The following is a 23965-nucleotide window of genomic DNA, read 5'->3' as shown; positions in this document are numbered from 1 at the left end:
ACTTCATGAGGTTCACACGGTCCCACCTCTCCAGCCTGTCCAGGTCCTTCTGGATGGCACATCCCTTCCCTCCAGCACGTTGACCGCACCACACAGGTTGGTGTCATCAGCAAACTTGCTGAGGGTGCACTCGATCCCACTGTCCATGTCACCAACAGAGATGTTAAATAGCTCTGGGACTAATACCAACCCCTGAAGAACACCGCTTGTCACTGCTCTCCACTTGGACATCGAGCTATTGACTGCAACTCTTTGAGTGTGACCACCCAGCCAGTTCCTTTTCCACCAAGTGCTCCATCCATCAAATCCATGTGTCTCTAATTTAGAGACAAGGATGTTGTGCAGGACAGTGTCAGATGCTTTGCACAAGTCCAGGTAGATGATGTCAGTTGCTCTTCTAATGTAACTTTTTTTAAAATTAAATTGCCTGTTTTAATTTCTTATTTTTTCTGTGACAAAATTGTATTAAGAACTGATTAAGTGGCTCTGCAGGAATACAGATGCCTGATTACTGATGCAAAGTCAAATAATAATTTAGACCTAAGCATATTGGAATGTCTCTCACATAAAACTTTCCTTCTAAGATTTGTGGTTCAGCTAATTTAAGATGACATAGACATTAAATGAGTTTTGAGAAGTGATTCAATTGAACAGGTGAACCTGAGACTCCAGAGTTCCCTGTCATAAGATGTTGCTTTATGATGTTGCTTTATAATGTTGCTTTACAGCAGCAACAGTTATTACACAGGTCTGATTAATGATTTCACACTTGAAAGCAAAGTGAAAATAATATTAAAATTTAGTGAAATCTTTAAGTATCCTATAGTTGTTTTGTACTTTGATATATTTCAGAAAGCTTTGGATTAACTGAGGGAATTTATTTATTTATTAAGTTTTTTTGGTTTTTCACCAATGCCTGTACCATACTATACTGGTGTTTTCAGATCATTTTACTCTGACTTAAGCCAGAGCAGGCAGATGTATTTTTAGATGCTGTGGGTGTTATATAGTATGTGAATGCATGTACTAATGTTATAGCACATGCAAAATGTACTGGAGTTCTTTGGCAGAACAGTCAAAACAGTGTTTTACCTGGTAAGGAACTACATGAGCTGGAGAGTGTAACATATTGTAGCAATGACAAAAATCAGCTGAGTATTTGTCTTATCTATAAGTAGTCTGGCTTGGGTACTGGAAGCTGCCTGAATGAAACTCCATGGTCACTAGGGAACCATTTGTGCCCGCCAGGGCAGCCATGGCTCAAAAGATGAGGCTGGGTAATGGAACTAATGCTGCTGCATCCTGCAGCATTGAAGTGTATGCTCAGGTGACACTGTAGCTGGAAAATAAGGCATATCAAACTTAATTGCATTGTCTGTGCAGTACAGGGGCCAGGAGTCAGTGGCTGGTAGTTGCAGAATCGTGCCGTTTATATGTAAGTGGGACCTTGTACTGTAAGAATCGATGCTTTCTTTCAACACCCATGTGGTGACAGTTTTTCAAAGTCACAAATTCCACTCCTGCAGGGTAATGTCAAGTGGCAGTGGTGTTTGATTTATAAATAAAATAGTTGTTAGATCTGCTTTTCAAAAGTACTGTCTGTTTGTAGATGTTAATGTTGTTCAAATACTTGCTTCTCCATGTAGCTCTTTTCTTGTTAAATTAACGATCCTAGACCAGTTCCTGGAATCTGATCTGTTTGTAAATAAATTTGCGGGTACTTGATCAGGCTTTTGGTAGTTGACCATGACTTGAGGTATTCTCTTCATTAAAGTTCTCCAGATATTCTACCTCTGGGTGGGAAATGACGGAGCAGAAAAATTGTAGTATCCCACTGAAATAAATCACTCCATAGAATAACATCTCAGTGCTCATGCAACTATCGTTGCCTTTTGTCAGTGTTCCAGTGCTCCACAGATTAGCTGCACTGAGTTCTGGACCCCATTAATAGATGGAGAGAGTGGTATGTGTTTGCTTGTCACTGCCAGTGTTGTGTGGTCAGTTAAGAAACAAAACTAACCTGAGCGCAAACAACTGGGATTAGATAGTTGAATATAAAACTCTTGGTGAAATTTAGCTTTTGTGTTTCTGTTTGGGTGATTGTGAATCACTGCAGTAGCACCAAATTGTGCTTATTTAACAGTTCTTCAGTTGTCAGATTTAATACAACATTCAACTAGAAGGATTTATATGGTACTGGTGCCCTGTATACCATGGGCTTGAATCTGGTATGTGTCAGTCCTTTTAGCACCCAAATGAAGGGGAAGGCAGTTTGTCTACATGATGATTTTCTAAAAAAGATGTCTTGAACAGAACAGAGCAAGCGTGTTTATTTCTTTACCTGTAGTTGTATTTTGGCTGTCTCATGCAATATGTCAGGTACCTACTACATTTTTATAGTGATAAGTTATCAAGGTACCAGCTGATAAGGGCTGGTTCATTTTTACTTGTAGGAAAGTGGTCTGTTCCTTGTCTTCAGCAAGTTCATTGTTCATATTTCTTAAAAGTGCACATATAATTTTTTTTATTACTATTATTCTCTTTGTAAACTCAAACCATTGTCCAGTATTGGCCTCATTCATTCATAGCTGCTTCCCAGTTTTCTCTTTTTTCTCAGGGAATATTAAAATATCCTGAGACACATTGCCTCTTATTTTCAGTGAAGAATGATTTTCTGCCTGTTTGTCCTTTCTGGAACTTCCTCCCTGAACTCTGCAGATCTTCCCAATTTAAAACCATCTGTTCAGCCATTGTTAACTCTTTGCTTCAAGCCTAATAACTTCACTGTGGAATGAGTAATTCTGACATTTTCACTTACAGCCATATTAGCGAAGTGGTGTGCTCATGCTGGGATGTTGTTAAGGAGTAGAGGGCATCATCTTCTTCGTATAGATTTTTTTGTGAGACAATGAACTGAGGATCATTAAATAAAAATCCAGCATCTGGAAAGCAAGATTTAAATCAGTCAACTGTTAAGGTATTGTGAGCACGTATGCCATATCCATAATGAATCCAGGCCTCTTCAGTAATGCAGAAGTTATCTTTGATGTGAAGTTGCTTTCTGTCCTTGAGTTCTGTTAGCTTTTGCATCTGTGTGAATGTGTTGGTGCAGACTGTTGTGGGTTGTTTTTTTTTTTCCTGCCCACACTGTTATTTTTCTGTTTCTAGACTAGCAGAGGCAGTTTGAACATATTCATCCTGGCCCAGAAGACCATGGGAACAGATATATTTTCCTGGTGTTGAAAATGGAATGTATATTTATTTTGGACTTCTATAACACTTTTTGATGGGAACTGAATTTTTAGTGTGTTTCTTTCTGCTAATAGACAATGAATGAATTTGGCAGTCATAGTACATGTTCAGCATCAGTGGGCTTTTTCAAAATGTGTCAGAATTTTTTTTTATAAGGATTTTAAAGCAGCTTTATAGCTAGGATGGCTTTCAGTCAAAGTAATCAAAGGGATCTTTTAACATACAATCAATCAACAGCTGAGTTTTTCTTGTATCCCACTTTTCCACTACCTATGAACCTTTGGGTGGCTCAGGAGGCAAAGAGGTGATGACAAAAGAGATGATGCTGGAGTTGTTGAAAAAAGAAAACCACTTTTCACAAGGTCTAGAGTTTCTCTTTTTGGTAGGAGAAAAAGTATTTCTGCATCTCCTCTTTCTGTAACTTGTGTTTGTTGAATTGACAGTCGAATCCCATTCACAGAGCAGAATAATTATAATCTGCATTACTGTAAGTGATTGTCTGAAGCCATACATGAGATAAAACTTGCAGGGAAAACTAGTCTTTTATTAGAACAACTGATACAGCTGGAAAAAACAGACAGGCTGAGAGTCACGCATGCCTTTTGCCTTACTGCTCTCTGTCTCTTGGAAGACTGACTCCTGTACTCTAGGTTGTAAGATCAGTCATTGCTCAAGTGCATTTTGGGAATACTAATTTGGGAACCTACTTAGGCTCTCCCTGGTAGTGCGTAACTTTTATAAATGAACAGCATTATCGTAATCCAGTCCATATTAGGACTTGGACATAGGGTATTGTAGGTAATTTATCTTATTTGAAAGGAATTAAACTCAGATGCTCTGGTAAAGCTGCATCTTAGAGACAGATACATTCAGGTAAACAGCAGAGGGACCTAAAGGCTGCAGGCCACTTTTGGTTGCTGAGAACTCACTTCTGGGTTAGAGATGACTGCTTCATTAAAGCAATGTCAGTGTTTCCACCCATTTTACTTCTGTTTTGTTGTCATTTGGGTATTCACTGTTTATTTCTGTTGGAAAACAAGTAGCTGAGCAAGTAGGTTAAGTGAAGTTGACAGTTCATGATCTACAATAGAATACATTAGCAATATTTTAATATTGCTACAGAATCATACTTAGAATTTTATAAGCCGTTTATCTCACACTCTGGGTAATTGTTAAAATAAACAAAACAGGAGGCTAAAAAAGGAAGTACGGAAAGAATCTGAAACAAAGAAAACCAGCAACAAAACCCCCTTTGTTTTGCAGTATGCCTTGCTGAAGCCCTTTTTGATATATCTAAATCAAAATAGTAAACAGCTCAACACATTTAAGGTATACTGGAAAGGGAAACCATGCACATGGTTGGCAAGCCCTTGTTTTTGCAGATGTGACAGGTTTCCTCATTTGCAAAATGATATTTGCTGTGAACAAAGGCTTCCCGATTGTCGTATGAACTTAACTGGAAAGCTGTCCTGCAGCTAAAGAGATATAAAATATTAATATTTGTGCTCGTGTAGCCAAAGGTGTGTGTATTGATTAGGTCTTGAGTCTGGATATAGCTACAGCCTCTTCTAAAAGCCAAATACAATTTTAAAATTACAGTGATAAATCAGTGCAATGTGTTTTATCAATAACCAATGCTGGGTAAAATCAGATATAACCTCTAGTCTGAGATAAGAGGTAAATCCAGACAAAGCAGAGAAAATTGTATTTACCAAGGAATGAAGTATCTTACTTTTCTGGTTTTTGTTTTAAATTCAGGGTAGGAGGCAGCAGGAGATTCTGTGTGTTACAAACTTAGACATACATTAGGCATAGATCAATCCCTCCCTCTGTATTTTAAATACAGGGCATTACAGGGTGTCCTGAGCTGTTGTTTAATGAATGAGTTAAAAGAAAGTTGTGGTTTGTATCGCAGTACAGGTAGATTCTGTGGTGCAAGCCTTGCAGTGCATAATGCATCAGAACAGTTTTTTCTTTCAGTTTGGATAAATAATGGCCATAGAAGTAAGTGCCTGGAGAACATTAAGCAGTGTCTTTTCTTCCCATAATTACACACAAGTTCCCCAGTGAGTCTGACGTGACCTGACTTCTAATAGCTGGGCCTTATGCTTGGCTTCCTTCTCTCAAAATAAGGTTGCAACAGCGGGACACGTGTTGACCTTTTATCTTTCGGAAGACAGAGGAACTGGAGGGGAGTTCACTGCTTGTCAGGAGTCTTCCCTCCACCTTCCCAGGCAAAAAAGTGCTCAAGCAGCAATATGTAAATATTGGGAGCTCACCTGGTGATCTCTTCATTTACCTTTTGGCTTTTATGCACGCTAGCCATTAAGGTTTGAAGTTTTGATCATCCCCCATAAGCTCTGTCTTTTTGAAACGAGATTGTCGCTCTTCCTGTAGTGTAACCATGGAAACAGACAGGGAACCCTTAAAGAAAGTGATCGAACATGCTGTGCTAATTAATCCTACCCTTCAGTTTTCTTTCAGTTGGAGGATGTGGTTAAATAAATTTTGCATGAGTAAGCATATTTGGATGTGCAAAAGGGTCTAAAATATGTAGGAAATTTTCTTGCAGACAGATATCTAAAAAAAAACCCAAAACGTAGGAACTGTTGTCTGATCTGGATCATCAAAACAAAGAAATGCAGTATCTTGTTAGTGTTTCTCATATATATATTTTGATACTATTCTTTTTAAACTGTAAATATATCTGAAAGATGAGGTAATTTTTTTCCTGCCTTAAGTGTGGTGAGAGACATTTGCATTAATTTGAGTCTTCAAGTGAAAGTATTCATAATTGCAAATGCCTTCTTTATGCAGAGTGTTATTCAGAAAAAGCAAATTTTGCTTCCTCCCTGGGAGAAAGCAGCTCCTCCAAGACATTAGCCTAATTCAGGTCCTTTCAGTTGTCCACAGGGAGACTGATTGACCGAACTGGAACTGTACCAAATTCTTCTCTGCCAAATTTTAGCTTTTGTGAGTATTTCCCTCGGTTGTACACTCCTGCTTTCCATTTGGCCATTTAGTTTCCAAAGTAGTGTTGCTGCCCAACTAGGAAACCAGTTGGCCACAATTTAAAACATATGGCCTATGCCCGTAAACCTCTTAAACCCAGTGATGCTGTCTGATGCCAATGTATGGCCTCAGCTTGCTCTTACAAATTAAGGTTTTGTTTGTAACTTTCTCCATTCCAGTAATGATCCTTTTATAACTGTGAAACCAGATGTAGCAGCTAACCTCAGGTGAGGCTTTTATGGTGTTTTAGGAGCGAAGAGCAGATTAAAGAAAAAAACGCTTAGTTGTCCAGCAGGCTGGGATTATCCCAAAAGGACTATCCTTTAAAAATCAGGTATATTTTAGTTAACCTGGAACAGATTAGAGATGGCAGAGATCTAGAAGCAGTGAGCTGAGGAAACAGGATGGGCAGCAGTCCCAGCAGGATGGGAGGACTGGTTCCGCGCTGAATGGTTGCACAAGAGGAAGAATGTTGTGCTTGGGCTGACTGTGGCATTTTCAGAGCTCCATCTTGGCCAGTAAAGTGGCAGAAACTGGCAGGCAAGCATGGATATTGTATTGTTTGCAGTATGATTTCTGGTATGGCAAGTTGGGTACTCATTCCTCCCTGAATGGGAGATTTCCTGAGTGTGTGAATCAAAGTCTGTGTCATGGAGACCTGAGTTCATTTTTCACCTCACAAACTCTACAGTTTTTTGACAGATTTCCCCAAATCACATGATGTTGCTGGCTTCTTAAAAAATGCCTTTTACCTGCTTGCCTATGCTTTTTGTCCTATCAAAGCTAGCTAGAGGATTAGAGAGGAAATAGTTTTCAACCAAATTCAATCTTCCACAGGCAAGACAAAGGGATGCTCAGACAGGCAAAAAAAGCATCCAGGCTTCTCAATCCTTTCATGATTTTTATTTAGTTTAATAATAGTAGGTTCATATCCACAAATTCAGGGTCTACTGTTTCAGTTTAGTCATGTGGGATATAGGTGATCAGAAACTCAGACTTGTTAATGTTTCTCTGGGGTAGGGATAAGAACTGTTTACCAGTTAGAGCATTTGGTGGTTTCTGATCTCGTTATTAATATTAATCTGGAGGTGGAGGCACTGCAGAGCGTGTGATGTGACCTCTCCTCTGGCCTCTTTGGGGCTGTACCTGGCAATCCCTGAGTTGTCTGTGTGAGCCATGTTTTTTGCCAAGCTGGTGGCCAGGTGCACAAATGTAGAAGAGAAAAAAAAAAAAAAAAAAAAAAAAAAAAAAAAAAAAAAAAAAGTTATTCATATTTGAAATGTTGGGGGTTTTTTTAGAAGAAATTCTGGTATACAAGTTAAATCATTCCCTTACACTGGTTTAATTGCTATAATCAGCTGATAATGCAATCTACTGGCAAGTTTTGCCATCATTACTATGGAGATATATTCATTGGGATAAATAACTTCTCCAGTATATTAAGGCTAAAGGTGCAGAGGACTCTCATCTGCACTCATGTGAATTCTTATGTATGCATATTGCTTTCTGAGTGTATGACTTTGCTTTTTGGTTTCTGTAATGTCTAAGACATGACCTTCTGTTTTAGTCATTTCATTTGTTTTGTGAAAGGGAAGACACAAAAAACCCCAGTAGTGCATGCTCCCGATTTCCATTACTTGTGCATGGCCTGTCTTCCCACTGAGGGAGCAAATGTTCTCAAGGCAGTAACTAGCAGCAGATTATTTGAAAAAGGTGTTTTCAGGCCCGTGATGGAAACAGTCACCATAGCCCTGAAAATACTTTTCCATTTCCTGGAGAAGAGAGGGCTTCTATAGGAAAACTGTTAGAAAAGTATGTTCTCTACTACTCTTTTTAGAATATGAAGGTCTCTCCTAAATTCTTTCTGGTTTTACATGAGATAGATTATGATTGTGTAGTAATGTGAATTATTTTAAATGACTGACAAGCTTAAAAGACAATTATTTTAAATAGTATATCTTTAGTAGGCCACAGGTTTCCTTGAAATTATTTCTGCTTCTGAGATTGGTGCATAACCTATATACATTTGTTGAGAGAGAAGAATTTTGCACATACTGTTTTCTGATGTATTACTGCAATATTAATATTTATTTGAATGGTAGTGTGTAACTGTGTCTACTGCTTTCAGATATCAACTTGAATAGGTAGGCTCGGGTTTGCAGTGTAAACTGTGAGAAGTTTCCTTATGTTTCCCTAAAAAACCAAAGCTCATCTGTGGCACTATTTGTCGGGGAGTTTCCTTTTCATTTCCATTTTCTAAATAACATTGAAATGAAAGACTATCTATGCCTGAGGATGAGCAGTTAATGGAAATGAAAATTTTTGTTTATTTGTCTTTCATTTAGGTATACCACAATGTATCTTTGCATCTCTTCTGAGTCTGTGGTTGTCACTGTGAAAACCGTATTTTATCATTCCTTCATAATGTTCACAGCTCTGTTTGGCCAGGTACTAAATGATAGATTCTACCATGTTCTTTCATTAAGTAATTTATTCCAGTACTAGAAGAAAAAAATGCTTTCAACATGCTGTCATGTAATGTGATGTGTGCTCATACGTCCTTTTAGGATTGTAACTATAGAGCAGACTGCTTCTTTGTTTTGTTTGAATTAATTTATTTGTGTTTACCCCACAGGTCTTGCAAGAGCTAAGTCAGTTCCCAGCCACACATATTCCAATGAAGTGGTAACCCTATGGTACAGGCCTCCAGATGTCCTTCTGGGATCAACAGAATATTCCACCTGCCTTGACATGTGGTAAGTATAGAAACATTACACAAGACACTATGTAGGTGCTTTAGCTCTGATAATTTTTTTTTTTTTTTTTTTTTTTTTTTTTTGACACATAAAACAAATATGTAGTGAGATTAGTGGTACAGGTTAAAAAACTTGTGTGTAGTAATCTCTGTGGTTCACTCAGTATCTCCCTAAAAAAATCCTCTCCTGCCACCTCACCAGTTGGCAGCTGGTTCCTGCTGTTGACACACCACTGGGAGAGCCATTGGCGCTTTGCAAGAGACTGAACTGTTGCTTGACTTTTTTAGTACTAATGTTGTACTTTGATGTGATACTTGTTTGGCAGAAGATAGATTTTCACTGTGTCCAGTTGTAGCAAGGACAAAACCAGGATTCTCTGGATGTAAGGATACGGCCTCAGTTCTTTATCTACTGTGCTTGTTAGCAGTGAATCAGCGTGTGACATGTCACTGAAAATTTTTCTTTCAAGCCTATGGATTTTATTTAGACCTGCAGGTTTGAAAATGCAGTTTGATATGTACAATGTATAGCACCTTGCTCCTTTTTGATAACATCACTTGGTCCTGTGTTGAAAAAAGGTGTTTGGTTTTCTAACTGTTAGAAACCAAGGTGGAGGTTCTTCATTTTGTAGGTTTGTCTTCAAGGTGTAGGTTTTGAGGTCACAGGATCTCTAATCTGTACAAATTTTGTCATTAGTAAGAGCTTCAACTGTGTTAGTAGCAGCAATGTACGTTGATTCAAGAAACAGAAACGTGGAAAAAAGATATTTTTCCTTACAGAGAAAGTCTCATCCTCTGGAAGACGTTAATTTTTTTTGAATGTGTATTTGACTTTTAAATCTATACAACTCATTTTATTTGAGGAAAAAGATATACTGAGCAAGTTTCGGAAAAATATAACGAATTTTTTTTTTTTTAGTTTGCTGAAATATCTTTAATTCAGGCAACCTAAATTTAGAATTATGATTATGTTAAAATCTATACATAACTGTACAATAAGTTTAAAAGGACATTATGTTTTCATATGGTGGGTGAATAATTTTTGTCAAGGTAATCTTGCAGCATAGTACTGAAACTGATGACCTAGCAGGAATATCTTTTTGCTGAGGAAGGGAAATAGGCATGACTAGGTTGTGTTTAGTCCACTAGGTTGTGTTTAGTCCACAGATCAGAGAATGCGGGATGAAAAGCCATGTTTTCCTGAAAATCTCATCTAGCTTTTCCCCGTGGTGCTGTTAAGTCCTGACTCCTGGGGCCAGGAGTTGGAAGCTGTAGGATTGTTTCATTTGAAGGGGTTGCAGAGTATAAATACTAGAATATCTAATACTGAAGAGAGTGTTTAATATAACTGGGCCTCTGGCTGCTGTAGTGCCTTGACCTGTAACGGTAACTGAACCAAGAGCCAGGAAAAGGGTGTATGAACAAACGTCTCAAAATGTGAACGTTGTGATACTGCAACTGCACCAGGGAGACAAAGGCAGCATCTTCTGTATCAGCTGTCTGCTTTTCTTCAAACCATTCCCTAGCTCACAGATCTAAAATAATATTGCCCTGCATCTCAGCTTCTTATCTATCCTAAAAATGTCTTGTTTTCCCAAAGATTGGGTTCAACCTGGTGTCTTCACAAACCCTAGGCAATCTCTATGTCCCATCTGCTCCTGACGTTTTGCAGTCACATCTTTTCCCAGGTAGACCTCTGACACTCAGCAAGAAGCTCGACTTGCTTGGGGTGAGGCAGGACAACCGCATCAGAGGGTGGAAATAGCTGGGGCACATAAATGTTTTTTGTGCTCATCTTATAGTTCAGTCTATATGTGTTCAATTCCTGACAGTCCCACATCTCTGTGTACATGTGTACATAGATGTCTCAATTTGGAAGATACAAAAAGAATGAGAGAATATATGGAAACCACTACAGAAAATTTTTTAATGCTTTAATAGAGTAAACTTCGCAAGAAATCCTCTAAAATGCTTTTTTAGTCAGAAGAGACATTGGATTTTATTTTTTTTTTTTTTAAACATCTACCATTTTAAAAAATATTGCACTTTGAAATTAAGGGATTTTTTGTTGGTTTGTTTTTTTTAAATTGAACAAAGGATTTTAAAACACTTTTGATTCTCATTGAAACTTTTTCCACAAAGAAAAATGATTCACCCAAAGGTTTAATAACTCCAGGTATTTTAACATTCCTCCCAATAATTATTTTAGTAAAAGAGCTGTTAAAAAGTGTAGTCAAACTATGTGGTGTCACTGTGGTAGAGATCAAATTAAGCCATGCAACTAATGGAAGTGTTTTAGATCTATTATAACTGCAGACTGAGCGTTCCCTTCGTAATCATATGTTTATGTTCAAATTACATGAACAGCAGGGAAGATAAGGAAGGACTCAAAATGCCACTTAAGCAATCCAGGTCATGCTTTTGTCAGGACTTTCATAATGATGCAAGAGTATTGAGACAGAAGACAATAATTACATCTTCAGTGAAAACAGTAAATGATGTCCTCTTATACAGAGAATTTTTTATAGGTCTAAAAAAGATCCCCTTGTTCAAGGATAGAGGTGGTGAGTTTTGTTTCAAATGAAAAACAAAATCTTACACTAGATTTATAGAAAAAAACCTACTCTTACACTAGATTTATAGCACTTACAAATTTTTGCTGCCCTGTACAAACTGGAGAACTATGAAAAGCTTAGAAAAAAGCCCTAGTAATAGTTTCTTTCACATGGCAGGAATTTATATAGAGGCTCAGCTACTGCCACATCAGAATTCAGATTAGAGCAAATGTATATTGTATGTGACAAAAGTGCTTTCAGTATTTACTTCTCTGCTTTGCTGGGTTGTCTGAGACAACACTTCCAGTTTGATTATGAGGTGTAGTTGCATTTTAAGGTCACTTACGTTTATTTGGCACATCTAACAGTGAGCTCTGCTGGAGCACAGGCAAGCTTGGCACTTTATTTATACAAGGCACTTTATTTATACAAGGGTTGTACATTGCTGGGCCATAATTACATTAAAACCATTTAGTGACTTCCCAGATTGGGAGGAAGGGAGATGTGGAGAAACTCACCTACCATCAGATTCCAAAGTAATTTGGTAATTTGTTATCAAAAGTGTGTTTGTAGCATTAGCATTTTTATGTAATTACTGGCATTATGTCCTTATGGCAGATAGTGTGTGCTCTCATGTGTCCTTATTGATGATCTACATGATGACAAAACTAGGCAGCCACTTCACTAAATATTTAAATAATGTTGCGGTAGAAAGCACAGCTGTTTCCTCCATTAAAAAAAAAAAAAGACACAGGGCCTTTGCTATATAGCCATGATAAATGACATTTCATGGTGGTTCCCAAGAAACAGTAAGTGAGGCTCCTACTGAGTAGAAGACCAGCTGCGTGAAAAAAAAAAAGAGTCCAAATATTAACCACTGGACAGTGGCTGGGAAGCAGGTGGCGGGGGCTGCAGGCTATTTTTACACTTCATTTGCCGGTGTAGGGCATTAGACTAGTAACTAAAAGCTAATGATCCACATGGAATGTTACATTCTCCTGCATTCTTTTTTAAATTGCTACTGGCAATAAAATAATATTAATGAAGATGTACATGCATTAGTGGTGTCAAAAAATCAGTGCGGTGGGCTTTGTGATTTACTGCTTGACAGCATTTGTTATAGTGGCATTGTGTGAATGTATTATAATACCCACGACTGCATCAAAGAGTTGTGATAACCTTTGATACAGTTGGGTTTTTTTTCCTCTTGATGAGGACTTACTCGTAACTGGGAAAATGGTTTTGCATTGCCTCTGGTGTAACTTGTCCTAATCCTTGAATTTTACAGTCCTTTGAAAGTCAATGCAAGGAAAATAAGCTTCAGTGCATAAAGGGTTTATGTATCACTAAAACCCATATATAAGTAATACAGAAACATAGGGAAAAAATCCCCAAATGAACCTATTCTATTTGTTCCTTACAGGAAGAATATAGTATTAGTAAATGAAGCAATTTAAACAGGTTATTAAATCCTTTTTGATTCTGGTAATGCATGTACTGCTACATCTGGGTTGCTTACATCAGGAAGTCACTAGGGATGTTTTATTTTGAAGTGCAGCTGGCTTTAAACTGTGTTTGCTAACAGCTGGCAATTTTTTGCATATCCTGTTATTTTGCTTTTAAAAAATACACTGCTAGTCACAGTTCAGGTAACCTAAGCTGTTATGGGTTGTGATATATTTTAAATTCACTTTTATTAACTAACATAATCTACATTTAGTGCTGCGGAAGAAATCACTTAAAGCTAGGCCAGTCAGATGTTATGAAATTGCTTATTAAATCACTGTTATGTAACATTGTAACATCTGGATTGATATACATGATTTCAAATCTGATCTTAATTTAGGGAAGGCTCTTCATATGGAATTTTTCTATCCTATTATTAGGAAAAAAAAATGGTATTATTCAGGAACACGCCAGTTTCTACTCATAGCTTGCTCTGAGTGCAGATTTGAGTGCTCGCTGTAATTCCATGCATGCTTTCATGAATATTTGACCAATGAAGACCTATGACAGTAATTAAGATATTTATTAAATAAAAATAGATCTTGTCTTAGACACAGGTGCACAAAATTATGTTTTTACACAGGGGACATTACAAAGGCATCTTTATCCTGTATCAGCTGTAAACAGTTTGCAGTGAGAGAAATCCAAGAGCAGGAGTCCTGGTACACCCTGAAGAAATACTGCTTGAGGCCTGAAAGAGAAAACAGCGTAGGGTAAATTAGTTCTTTTGCCCTTGATGTTCTTTATGATTATGACTTCCACTCCAAAGAAATGCTAATCTGTAGGATTAGGATATTAAGTTGAGGATATTGCAATAACTGTCAAGGTATTGTTAATTAAACTTCTCTCATCGTCAGTGAGTTCTTCAAATGTTTTATAAGCTACATTAGCTTTTGTCTGGAAAATTCTCATAGGGTTAAATTCATAGAAACATGATGTGTGAGGAAAACATCTTGATCTGTAGTTACTGGAAGGGCATTTCAGTTCCTGTCTAAAACCTACTTTTATCCATTTGGAACATCAGATTTACTATCACCTTTCCACTGCTAGAAATATGTTTCTTGTGTGTCAGGAAAGTACCTTACGAAGGTATCTGGATCCAGAAAAGAAAACTGTGAAGAACTTGTTCAACAGGAAAATATCTCATGGCAAAATGTTGCTCAAGTTTGAAGATTATTTTCTTGAACTGGTTTGGCATTCTGCTTTTACAGAATGAGTGAACCTAATAGAAAAATTCTTACATAAAGAGATCATGTACATTTTAATCCTTCATGAATACAGTATTTATTAATATAGAAACTGAGCATTGCTACAGAGGGTTGGATTCCAAAATACATTTCTGAAGCTTTTATGTCTAGGTAGTTCAGCAACACAGGCAAGAACTTGAGAACTCTATTAGAATTGCTTCAAGACTGACTGTAAAGAAATACTTTGAACTATCATACTTTCAAGTAAATTCTTTTTCATTCATTGCATCTGCTTTCTGCAGAAATTTTAATGTTGTTCTTTGTCATCATGGAAGGGACATTTTACCTCACTCATTACTTCTTGTGTGAGAATTGTAATCTGTTTGTTTTATTGTCCCTGTTCTTTGATCAGACTGTATCTCCCATCATACATTACTTTTCACATATCAGAGTGGTCATGAAAGACAAATTCTAAACGAGTTCAGCATCTGTGAGTATTTTGGCAGTGTGCCACTGTAGAATTAAATCAGACTATGGTCAAATAAGGAGACAAAATTCCCTTGCTTTTCATTCCATTCCCCCTAAATTTGTTTTCATAATTCTGTTCATAAACAGGATCATATAGAAGTGTGACTTTTTTTCTTAAAAATCAGACAAGATAAAAATCTCTGTGCCCTTCCAACATGTCGTATATTACTAATGGATTTTATGGGAGGATCCAGTGTTACCTCTTGGTGACAAATGTATAAAAAAACCAAATAGTTGGGTTTTGAGGGTTATGCATGTGTTTTGGGTTGTTTTTTGGGTTTTGTTTTAATTCTGATATATTTAACAGTACAAACTGCATGTAGTTTGGGAAGCTTGAATGAAAACTCTACATTTCCTCTGAGTTTCAGAAATCTCACCAGGAGGATTACTGGAAGCAATTACTTGGTTTTCGTAAAATGCCTTCCCCCTCTGAGGACAAGTCCTGCACACTGAAAACATGCTTCATAACCAGATAGAAACCTTATGTGAAGACCCAGCATAGGTCTTCACTGTGAAGAACATGCTGAATGTTATCACCTGCACTTGAGCCTGCTAGAAAGCAGATCTGTTCAGGGCAGAAAGTTCAACAGTTTAAAACATATATAGTAAGCAGATAGGTTTCTATGATCTTTATTTAAATATAAACTAAAACTTGGTTTGGAAACAATTCCTCATTTCAGAGTGTGTCTGTAAGTCTCTGTTATGGCTCCATCAAGAAAAATCACAATATTAACTGAAGGAAACAATCCTAATAATCTTTTATAGATTATGCCTCACCAAATCTTTTATATATTGGTTTGTTTTGTTTTTTTGGTTTTTTGTTTTGTTTTTTTTTTACAGTATTCATATATAGATAGGCTGGAGATTCTTCTTGTTGCAGTATGGATCTTTGTTCCATAGACACAAGAATGTGAATTCTTAAACGAAAAATATAAAAACAACCCACCAATAAGCAAGTTAATTTTAAGGGAATACCCTCTTGAATTATAAAAGCTGTGCAGGAAAAAAAAATAAATTGCAGTTTCCCGAGGCATCCAACTTCATTTTTACAAGCTCATTTTCTATGTCAATTCAAATGCAAGAGTAACTCGTTTAGCTCTGCTATTAACTCTTACTCCATGTAAGGCTGTATGGTGACATCCAGAGTCCCAGGAAATTATGTGGGACAATAGAAGAGCAGTATTAGATGGTATGCTACATATGGTCTCATCAATACATCAATAGGTTTAGTCACGCTTTTTGTCAACAGAGGGTAAGCCACCCATTTCAACATTAAATGGCTGTCACTTTTCCTTTGCAAGGTTATCCTACACCCTTCTATTGGAAAGATCTCTAACCAAAGTCGCAGCATTTGGCTTATTCCTGTAAAGTCCTAGAAAGAGACTAGAAAAATCTGAAATGTGTTAGGCTTATGTTCTTTTGTCACTAATTATTTTTCAAGTACTGCCTGAAAACGTCATTGTATGCTGAGTGTGCATGAATTACACATATATAACATACCCTTGGAGATGCATGCACATTAAAGCCAAGGTAATTTGTTGTATTTCATATTTCAAGAAGTAATCTTTGCATCATAGTAACTAGAGATGGGAGAGATCTGTGAGATCATCTCATCCACCCTACTGTTAATGCAAGTCTGGTCCCTGAAGAATATTCTTAAGTGTTTCAGCTTGTCTAGTTTTACATGACTATAGCAGTGGAGCTTCAAGTCCAGTGGGAGGCTGGGGTATAGACAAATGTTAAAATTTTTATTTCCTAAAGGCATTCTGCTATTTCTAGTTATACTATCTTGGATCTACCTACAGTTCTGGGAATCATTAAAATCCTAATCAGTTCTTCCCTGTCCTTCATTTAGCATAATTTTATATACAGAATCGTCACGTTATCCCTGTCCCTTGTGTTTTCTTGTTTCCAAGAATGACATAATTCTCTTAATTTTTTCTTACAAACAAGTTGTTCTGACATAAATATAATTTTTGCTTTGCTCAAAAATATCTCTAACCTGTTTAATAGTTTGTGAAGTCCACAAAAAAGACTAAATTTCAAGACCTTGTAGAGGCTTTATTTATTTTCATATTCAGTGTGTGTGCACTTAATGGTTTGTGATTCAGGGATCCTATTATATACTCAGTTTCTACTTGCCATAAGCCTAAAATTCACTGATAGCACTAAAATGTCAAAAATACCATCCAGCCATCTTGAAGCCTTTATGTGCTCTTACGGCTTTCTGGGTATTTCCTATCAGTTCAGTGTCATCAGTTCTTTTTATTACTTTTTTTTTTTTTTTTTTTTTTTTTTTAGTATTCATTTAATCTTTTTCTGTAGACTTACTCTTCAATGTGTTGAGCACCATAACCTTTAAAACCAAGCATAAGCTTAATTTTCAGGTGGTCCAAATGAACAGCAGTACTCCAGCTCAAACCTTGAAGGTTGTTTATGTTTTTCTCCTCAGTGATTTTAATAACCTTTTGATTTTTGTATTAGGTATTTAACTCCAGTACTCTTCCACTCTCTTTTCAGCTTGTTACTAAGTGTGGTAGTAGGCTACACAAAAGTCCAAGACATGTAATAGAATTCTTCTTTTCAAGTAGGAATTTTCTCTTCAGTAGTGGTGTTTGCAGTTTTTACTTGATTTTTGGCTCATCCTTGCGTCAGACCTGCTAAAAGGGAAAAATGTTGTAAATAGATTATATGAAACAATATAAAATTTGGCAAAATCTTCGTGTTGCCTTTATTGCATTTCTGTTCAAACAACTAGCTGAAGTTTCTCTGCAGATAGCAGTATATGCCCTCAAATGATGCCCTGGTTTAATCAAATGCCTGTTTTCTGATTGCAAGGATAGAACTCTAATCCTCTTTTCTTTAGTCTAAATTCAATTGTTTTATTTCTCGTCTTGAATAAATGGCTTCTGACTGAAATCTTGAAATTTTCCTTGCCTGTGATCCTGATAATGTTTATAAGTATTTGACTAAGATATATTGTGCCTATCTGTGCCTAATGAAGCACTAACTAGACTAAATTATGAATGGCAGTTTAATCAATTCAGTTCATTTGGTAACCAGCAGAAGCATATGGAACATAAATTTTAACCTCTCTTTTGTAAACACATGAATTATTCTAAAATTTGACCGCAACTATGCTTTTCAAAGTTTTACTCCACTTTTCAATGCCTAAGGAGAAACTTTGCTTAATATATCTATGCTTTGGGGCATAGAAATAGGAAATTGTGATGTATGTTTAATTTTCTTCTTCAAGAAATTTGGCTATCAACTCTTATTGTCCTAGAACATAAAATTATTTCATTATTCAGTAGTGGTCAAAGACGTCAGAGATGAGATAGCATAGGTTGTCTGCCAATAATCTTATTTAAGTGGCATCTATAAATACTCAGCCCCAGTCTTAATGAAAATATGTAATCTATTTTCATTAAGATCTTTTATTCTAGAACCACTTCCTCACCAATATATGCACACATAGCCCTAAAATTAAATGCTACTTTCTGAATGCATCATCACGATGTATAAGCACTGAAAAGGTATGTAATTACTATGTTCCAAGTAATTTACTTCTAAAAACAAAGTTAAATTAGAGGTTATTGCTGGGATTTTCTGACACGGAAACACAACTCAGAATTTCAAGAAGAGGTGGTACTGTAGTTAGTTTTGCAAATTTTTTGTTCATTTTGATACATATTTTCAGTTATTGAATTAGCATTTGTTTTGGGTGAAGGGGTTTTTGTGTGGTTACTTAACAGACATGGTTATACAGCAGACGTAGGTGTTTGCACATAGAAGTTGTAGAAAAATATATATAGAAAAATGTAATTGAACAAGTTAAAACATATAATCAAGATCTGCATCCTATTGGTAGCCAAGGGAAATGTTTTCTCATAAAATTGTTCTTGCTGAGGGAACAAGTAACTCTTGAGCCCTCTTCATCCAGAAGAGGTGCAAATGCAAGTTTGTAATTTGTTTTGCTTTTAGACACAGGAAGATTATCTGAAATTTTGAGTTAAAGAATCACAGAAACTTTCCTCAACTTTTGAGAATCCATTCTGTATGCTGTAGTTAGTATGTCTCAGATATTTTTTCCCCCCTCTGATTTCCCAGTAGTTCTGCCGTGGCTTAACTGAGTGGGGTGAAGGGGACTCATGGGAAGTACCTTTGTGAGAGACCAGGGACAAGAGCTGTAATGTTGTGGCTGTGGTGGGGAGAAGAGGGACCCCATGACTGCTCAGCCCATTGCAGCACCTCTCAGCCAGAGCTTCTAGGGGATGGGGCCAGCGGCCCACCAGAGCTATGGCCTTTGAGCTTCTTACTTTTATGAGAGGGGAGAAGAAAGCTCAAGCAAGCCCATCTCAGAATTCATCTGCATTTGAGCATTAGCTTAGTTCAATGGCTATGAGCAGCTATGTGCCTTTTTCCTTTTTACTCGCCTTTTTCCAGATTCTTCTCCCATGCCAAGCCTTTCCAGTGTGCCTCCATGCCACAGTCCTGTCCCCATTCAACTTCTCTCAAGGGTGTGCTCTCTCACTACTATTTCCACATCCCCAGAATTTATTTAGGAGCATGAGTATGCTGCTTGGGAAGCACCGATACAATCAGAAAGCAGCTGCTGTGCCATAATTGGTCTCAACAGCTACCATCCGTGTTCCTGCTACCTCTACACTTGCCTTCAAACACCTGAGAAGTATTCATACATATACATTGGTTCTAGTAAAAGCACGTTTGTCCTTCAGCCTGGTGTTGATTTCAATAAATAAATAAATATTATATAAATACTGGTGATGGATACAAAAGCTTTGTTGCTAGCCATTTAATCTATAAGAAATCTTTCTAACATTGCATACTTTTTTTTTTTCTTTTTTTTTTTTTTTTATCTCTGTAGGGGAGTGGGTTGTATCTTTGTAGAAATGATTCAAGGGGTCGCTGCTTTTCCAGGAATGAAAGACATTCAAGATCAACTTGAAAGGATATTTCTGGTGAGTTCTGTTTTGCTGAAGTAAGACCACAAAGGATTGATTGATAAATGTTTGCATATTTCTTTGTATCAAGAATTAAATTACTGATAGAGCCAAGGAACAGAAACCTAGTCCACAAGCTAGCCCAAAGCTACCGTTTACTTGATATGTTCTTGAAGACCATGTAGTAAGTTTAGATCCTAATTTTGTCAATATTTCTCGAATAATCTATAGAAAGGTTTTTATACATTGTGGGGAAAAAAACTTTCCAAATGTGAGGCAATGGAATTCCAGTTTGTCATCCTCACTTTTCAAGTGATCAAAACAAAAATGACTGGTGCTTTATGGATATTATGCTAATATTGTAATGGGAAATCAGAAATCATATTTATATTCAAGTTCAACAGGTGTCCTTGACTTCTGCAGCCTGGTTGGGCCCTTCATAAGCTATTTGGGCAGCTCATAGGCACTGACACATCCACATTGAGAGTGAAAGAAGAGGTGATTTATATTGAATACAAACCATTGTTTATACATTTTTCTTTCCAGGGTTGTATTTTTTATTTGTGGAGGGGTTTAGGGGTTTTTTTCTCAGGTGTTTTTTTGGGGGGTGGTGAGGGGTGGTGGGGGTGTATTTTTGAATTTCTTTCTCCCATTGTGCTCTGGGTTTGGTAGTTCCCTTTCAGAAGGCTCAGGAGCAACTTTTCTTGACTCACCGATAAAGGGTTTCATTTACTCCAATGCCTTCTGGGAACTGTGCTGTTGTGGAGTGGGTTTGTTCAGGGAAGCCACTGTTCAGATACTAGCCAGAGTGGCTCCTGGTACTGTGGGGTGGCCATCAGGGAAAGTATTGCAAAAGCAGCTTCTTCCCTCAACCTGGCAATCTGTGTTTTGCTTCTGACCACAAATTTAGGAGGGAAGCATGAGCACCCCGTTGCTTTTAAAGGTTATTTTATTAGAAGCCACTTATTTCAAATGGAGAAGACTTATTTGGGGTTCTTTTTTGCCCCATGGGGAGGGAAAGAAAGTTTTTCATAATGTGTTTATAAAATTTATGTTCTTCATTTTACTCAGACTTATACTGTGTCTCTTTTGTTGGGACATCAGAGGATTTAGCAGCTGTTTTTAGGAATGACTCAGAAAAAAATTTCTCTTAAACAAGAACTTATTTGATTGTGATATAAAAATAACTCATTTTCTGTAAAATACTTTGTTATTCTGCCCGCTTGGCTAATACCCTGAAAATTCTGTGCTGTGGAAAAATAGCTGTGCCACAACCTACACAAGGAGCAGCAGTTCTGAGCAGTTCCTGTGACGTGTCTAATTGCTTCATTTGTTCACCAGCTAGTGTACTTTAAGCTAGCAACTTCTGAGCCAGTTTTAGGGTTTTGGGTTTTTTAAAAATTATTATGCTTCTCGTTATTGGGATTAAATTTCCTTCTTATTTATAGAATGAGAAATTTTGAAAACAACAAATTCGTCTTTAGGACTTCATCTCGTTTACTGTGGCAAAATGTTAGTGAGTATTTTTGTAATGGAAATTAAGTAGATGTCTAACAGCAGAAGTCAGTGCTTCCTTTAAGGGGGCCTTTTGCACTGTTTCATATGAAATCATGCAATGTAATGCAAAAAGTCGTAGTGATAGGTGTATCATATAAACCTATTTTTGTATGCCTTTTGTAAGCTTTTAGTGTATTCCCATTTTCTTTTGTCTTCCCTATCCTTGTAATTGTATGTTAAAATGCAAAGAGAAATACACCCTAGGATGAGTTTTGAGGCCTGCCAATTTTTTGAAATTCTGTTTTAAAACTGCAGCTGCAAATATTGATAACAGTGTTGAAATAACAAAGGATAAATTTTTGATACTGTTTCTTTAATTTGATCTTTTACAAACCTTCAAATAAAAAGATAACATTTTGGACTGGATAGTTTTATGGTCCATTGTAAATCAGATTTAATTTTTAAATTCCAATTAATTAGGCTTTCTAATGGAAGTGTCTAGTTACTCTTAGCTAAATAGTCTCAGTGAGTGCCTTTCTAATGTACTTTAAGCATCATTAAGAATTTATCTGTTTAAAAGTTATAAAACAAAGGATTATTCTTTTTTGGTTTTCTATCTGAACTGAAGGATTAAATTCATTCATTCTCTAGTGAATCATGTATAGTATGGTAGTTAATAGTGCTGAAGTACAAAATTAATCAGGTTGTTACACCAGATAACTAATACAATTAACTCCCACACAGTGAGCACTTACACAGCTGTGAAAGAAACAGATCAACCAATAAAAGACTTTTCCACAAAGTATTCCCATATTTCACATTTTCAGCATCCAACAGTGATGGTTTTCTTGTGTGTGACAACATGTAGTCTTCTGAAAATGGTGTAAGGTAGTACTTCTGAAAAGGTAGTCCTCTTCTAAAATACACAACTTGCAACAAAAGGTGTATTAATCTGTGCTGTCTCTGTTGCTGTTGTTATTAGTCATAGCTACATGTCCACAGCAGGTAAGAGTCCAGGTTGCAGCTTGAGGCTTTTAGGAAATCAGTTACATTGTAGTGGGAAAGTCTCAAAATGACAAGAAATAATAGAAGTGAACAAATCTTAATGTGAATAACTCTTTAAAATTCTTAAATGGCTGTTTGATTTCCTATTGTATAATTTCCCATTATTATGTAAATGAAAATAAAATACATTGTATGTATGCTGTTTCAGCAATTGTTAAGTAGAAGGCGAAGTAAACGCTTTTTCATATCTCTACCACTGGCATTCTTCACATAACCTACATAGCAAGAGTAAATGCAACCCAGCATACCACATATGTTTCTTCCTCATTATGATTGATGTTTATTTATGTTTAATAATGTCTTAGTTAGGTGATTGTATATAATAGATTAAGAAGAGAGATTGATCCTTCAGTTTTGTTTAAGAACTTTTCTCTTTAAGCTTGTGTTTCCTGACTTCTATCGTTTTAAACATTTGTGGGATTTTAAATGGTAATATATAGTGATTCTCTGTGTCTGTTACAGCAGCTGTTTATAACAGAATTTCTCAGGTTTCATTACTGTGATAGACCTCAATAAAATAGCAAGGGTTTATCAACCAGAATTTGTTCTCAGAACTGAAACAGCACCTAAGAGATGTTGACAAATGAGCAAGCTGCAAGTTCTTATTGTCACACTTTGGATCTGATAATGTGAATTCTTTTTCCCACCTATACTTAAAAGTGTGAATAATCTCTTTTAAAAAAACTGTGCTTACCAAATGACATGGAAATCACATGTATAAGTAGGTTGCTTTTTCAAAGAGGTTTAACAGTGAATAAAATGTCTTAATGCAGAAGTTATTTTGTTTAATCAGTAAACTATTAGATCTTTACTCCTACTTTTTTCCTACATTTTGGAACTGATGTTACTTTCTGGATAGAACTGCATCACAGAAAATAAGAAAGAAAAGTGCAATTAGAGCCTGTAAGAGCTAACAACGCTTGCCTTGAAGTATCAAACTAGTGATGGGTCATCATCATTTCCAGCACAACTGGAAGATCAGCAAACTCTTCATTTTGCCGTTCTCTGAGACTAGCAGCTTGAAGTTTTGTTGCAAGGTTCTATGTCTGAAGAATCAATAATCTGATACAGTAATCTCAGCAATTCTCTTTAGTCTTGTAATATGTCTCCAAGACAGGATGAGGCTTCAGTCAAGTACATGTTGAACAGTAAAACCATGGGAATAGGGAAAAAATATATGAGGCAATCTGTTGAATCAAAATAAAACTGGGAAATATCGGTTCTGGTCTGGAGTAGCTGAGATCTTTATCAGTAGTTTACTCCTGTTCCTTCACTAGCGTACAGTTCTCTAGATGCAAACTTTGAGGTTTTCTATATCAAGGAGAATCTGCCATTGTAAATAAGCTTGAATTATGTCTAGGAGTAAAAACTGCACCAAATGCCTTCAAGCTAGCCCTGTACTGGGGAGAATTGACATCATCTTGGATCTGATGATGATCAGCATTAATTAGTTGAGTGTTAGGGTTGATTAAACTGAGAAGCCTGCTCTGTGCCTGTGTATGCCTTACCCTGAGCCACACTGGAGGTACCAGCTAGGTTACAGCTCTGATTTTGATATAAGGATGTGCTTTATACTTGTTGTTCTTAACAGATTCAAACCAGATCAGAGTTGAATTTCTTGTGCTAGCTTAATTTTTATTTCGG

The 23965-nt window shown here is 36.7% G+C and overlaps 1 protein-coding gene across 5 annotated transcripts in view; it reads left to right on the top strand.

Annotated features, from left to right (window-relative positions):
* The window catches only part of CDK14 (cyclin dependent kinase 14), a 320641-nt gene that overhangs the window by 175876 nt on the left and 120800 nt on the right, over window positions 1-23965 (top strand). For all 5 annotated transcript variants that reach the window (XM_026842539.1, XM_026842544.1, XM_026842542.1 and 2 more), the window contains 2 exons: window positions 8900-9020; window positions 19684-19777. In XM_026842539.1, the coding sequence (XP_026698340.1) occupies window positions 8900-9020; window positions 19684-19777 (215 nt within the window). The remainder of the gene's footprint in view (window positions 1-8899; window positions 9021-19683; window positions 19778-23965) is intronic.

This window comes from Athene cunicularia (assembly GCF_003259725.1).
Source record: "Athene cunicularia isolate RWA chromosome 2 unlocalized genomic scaffold, athCun1 chr2_part1, whole genome shotgun sequence".
NCBI lineage: Eukaryota > Metazoa > Chordata > Aves > Strigiformes > Strigidae > Athene > Athene cunicularia.
Note: the sequence above shows the minus strand (reverse complement) of the source record. Positions and strands in the feature narration are given on the sequence as shown.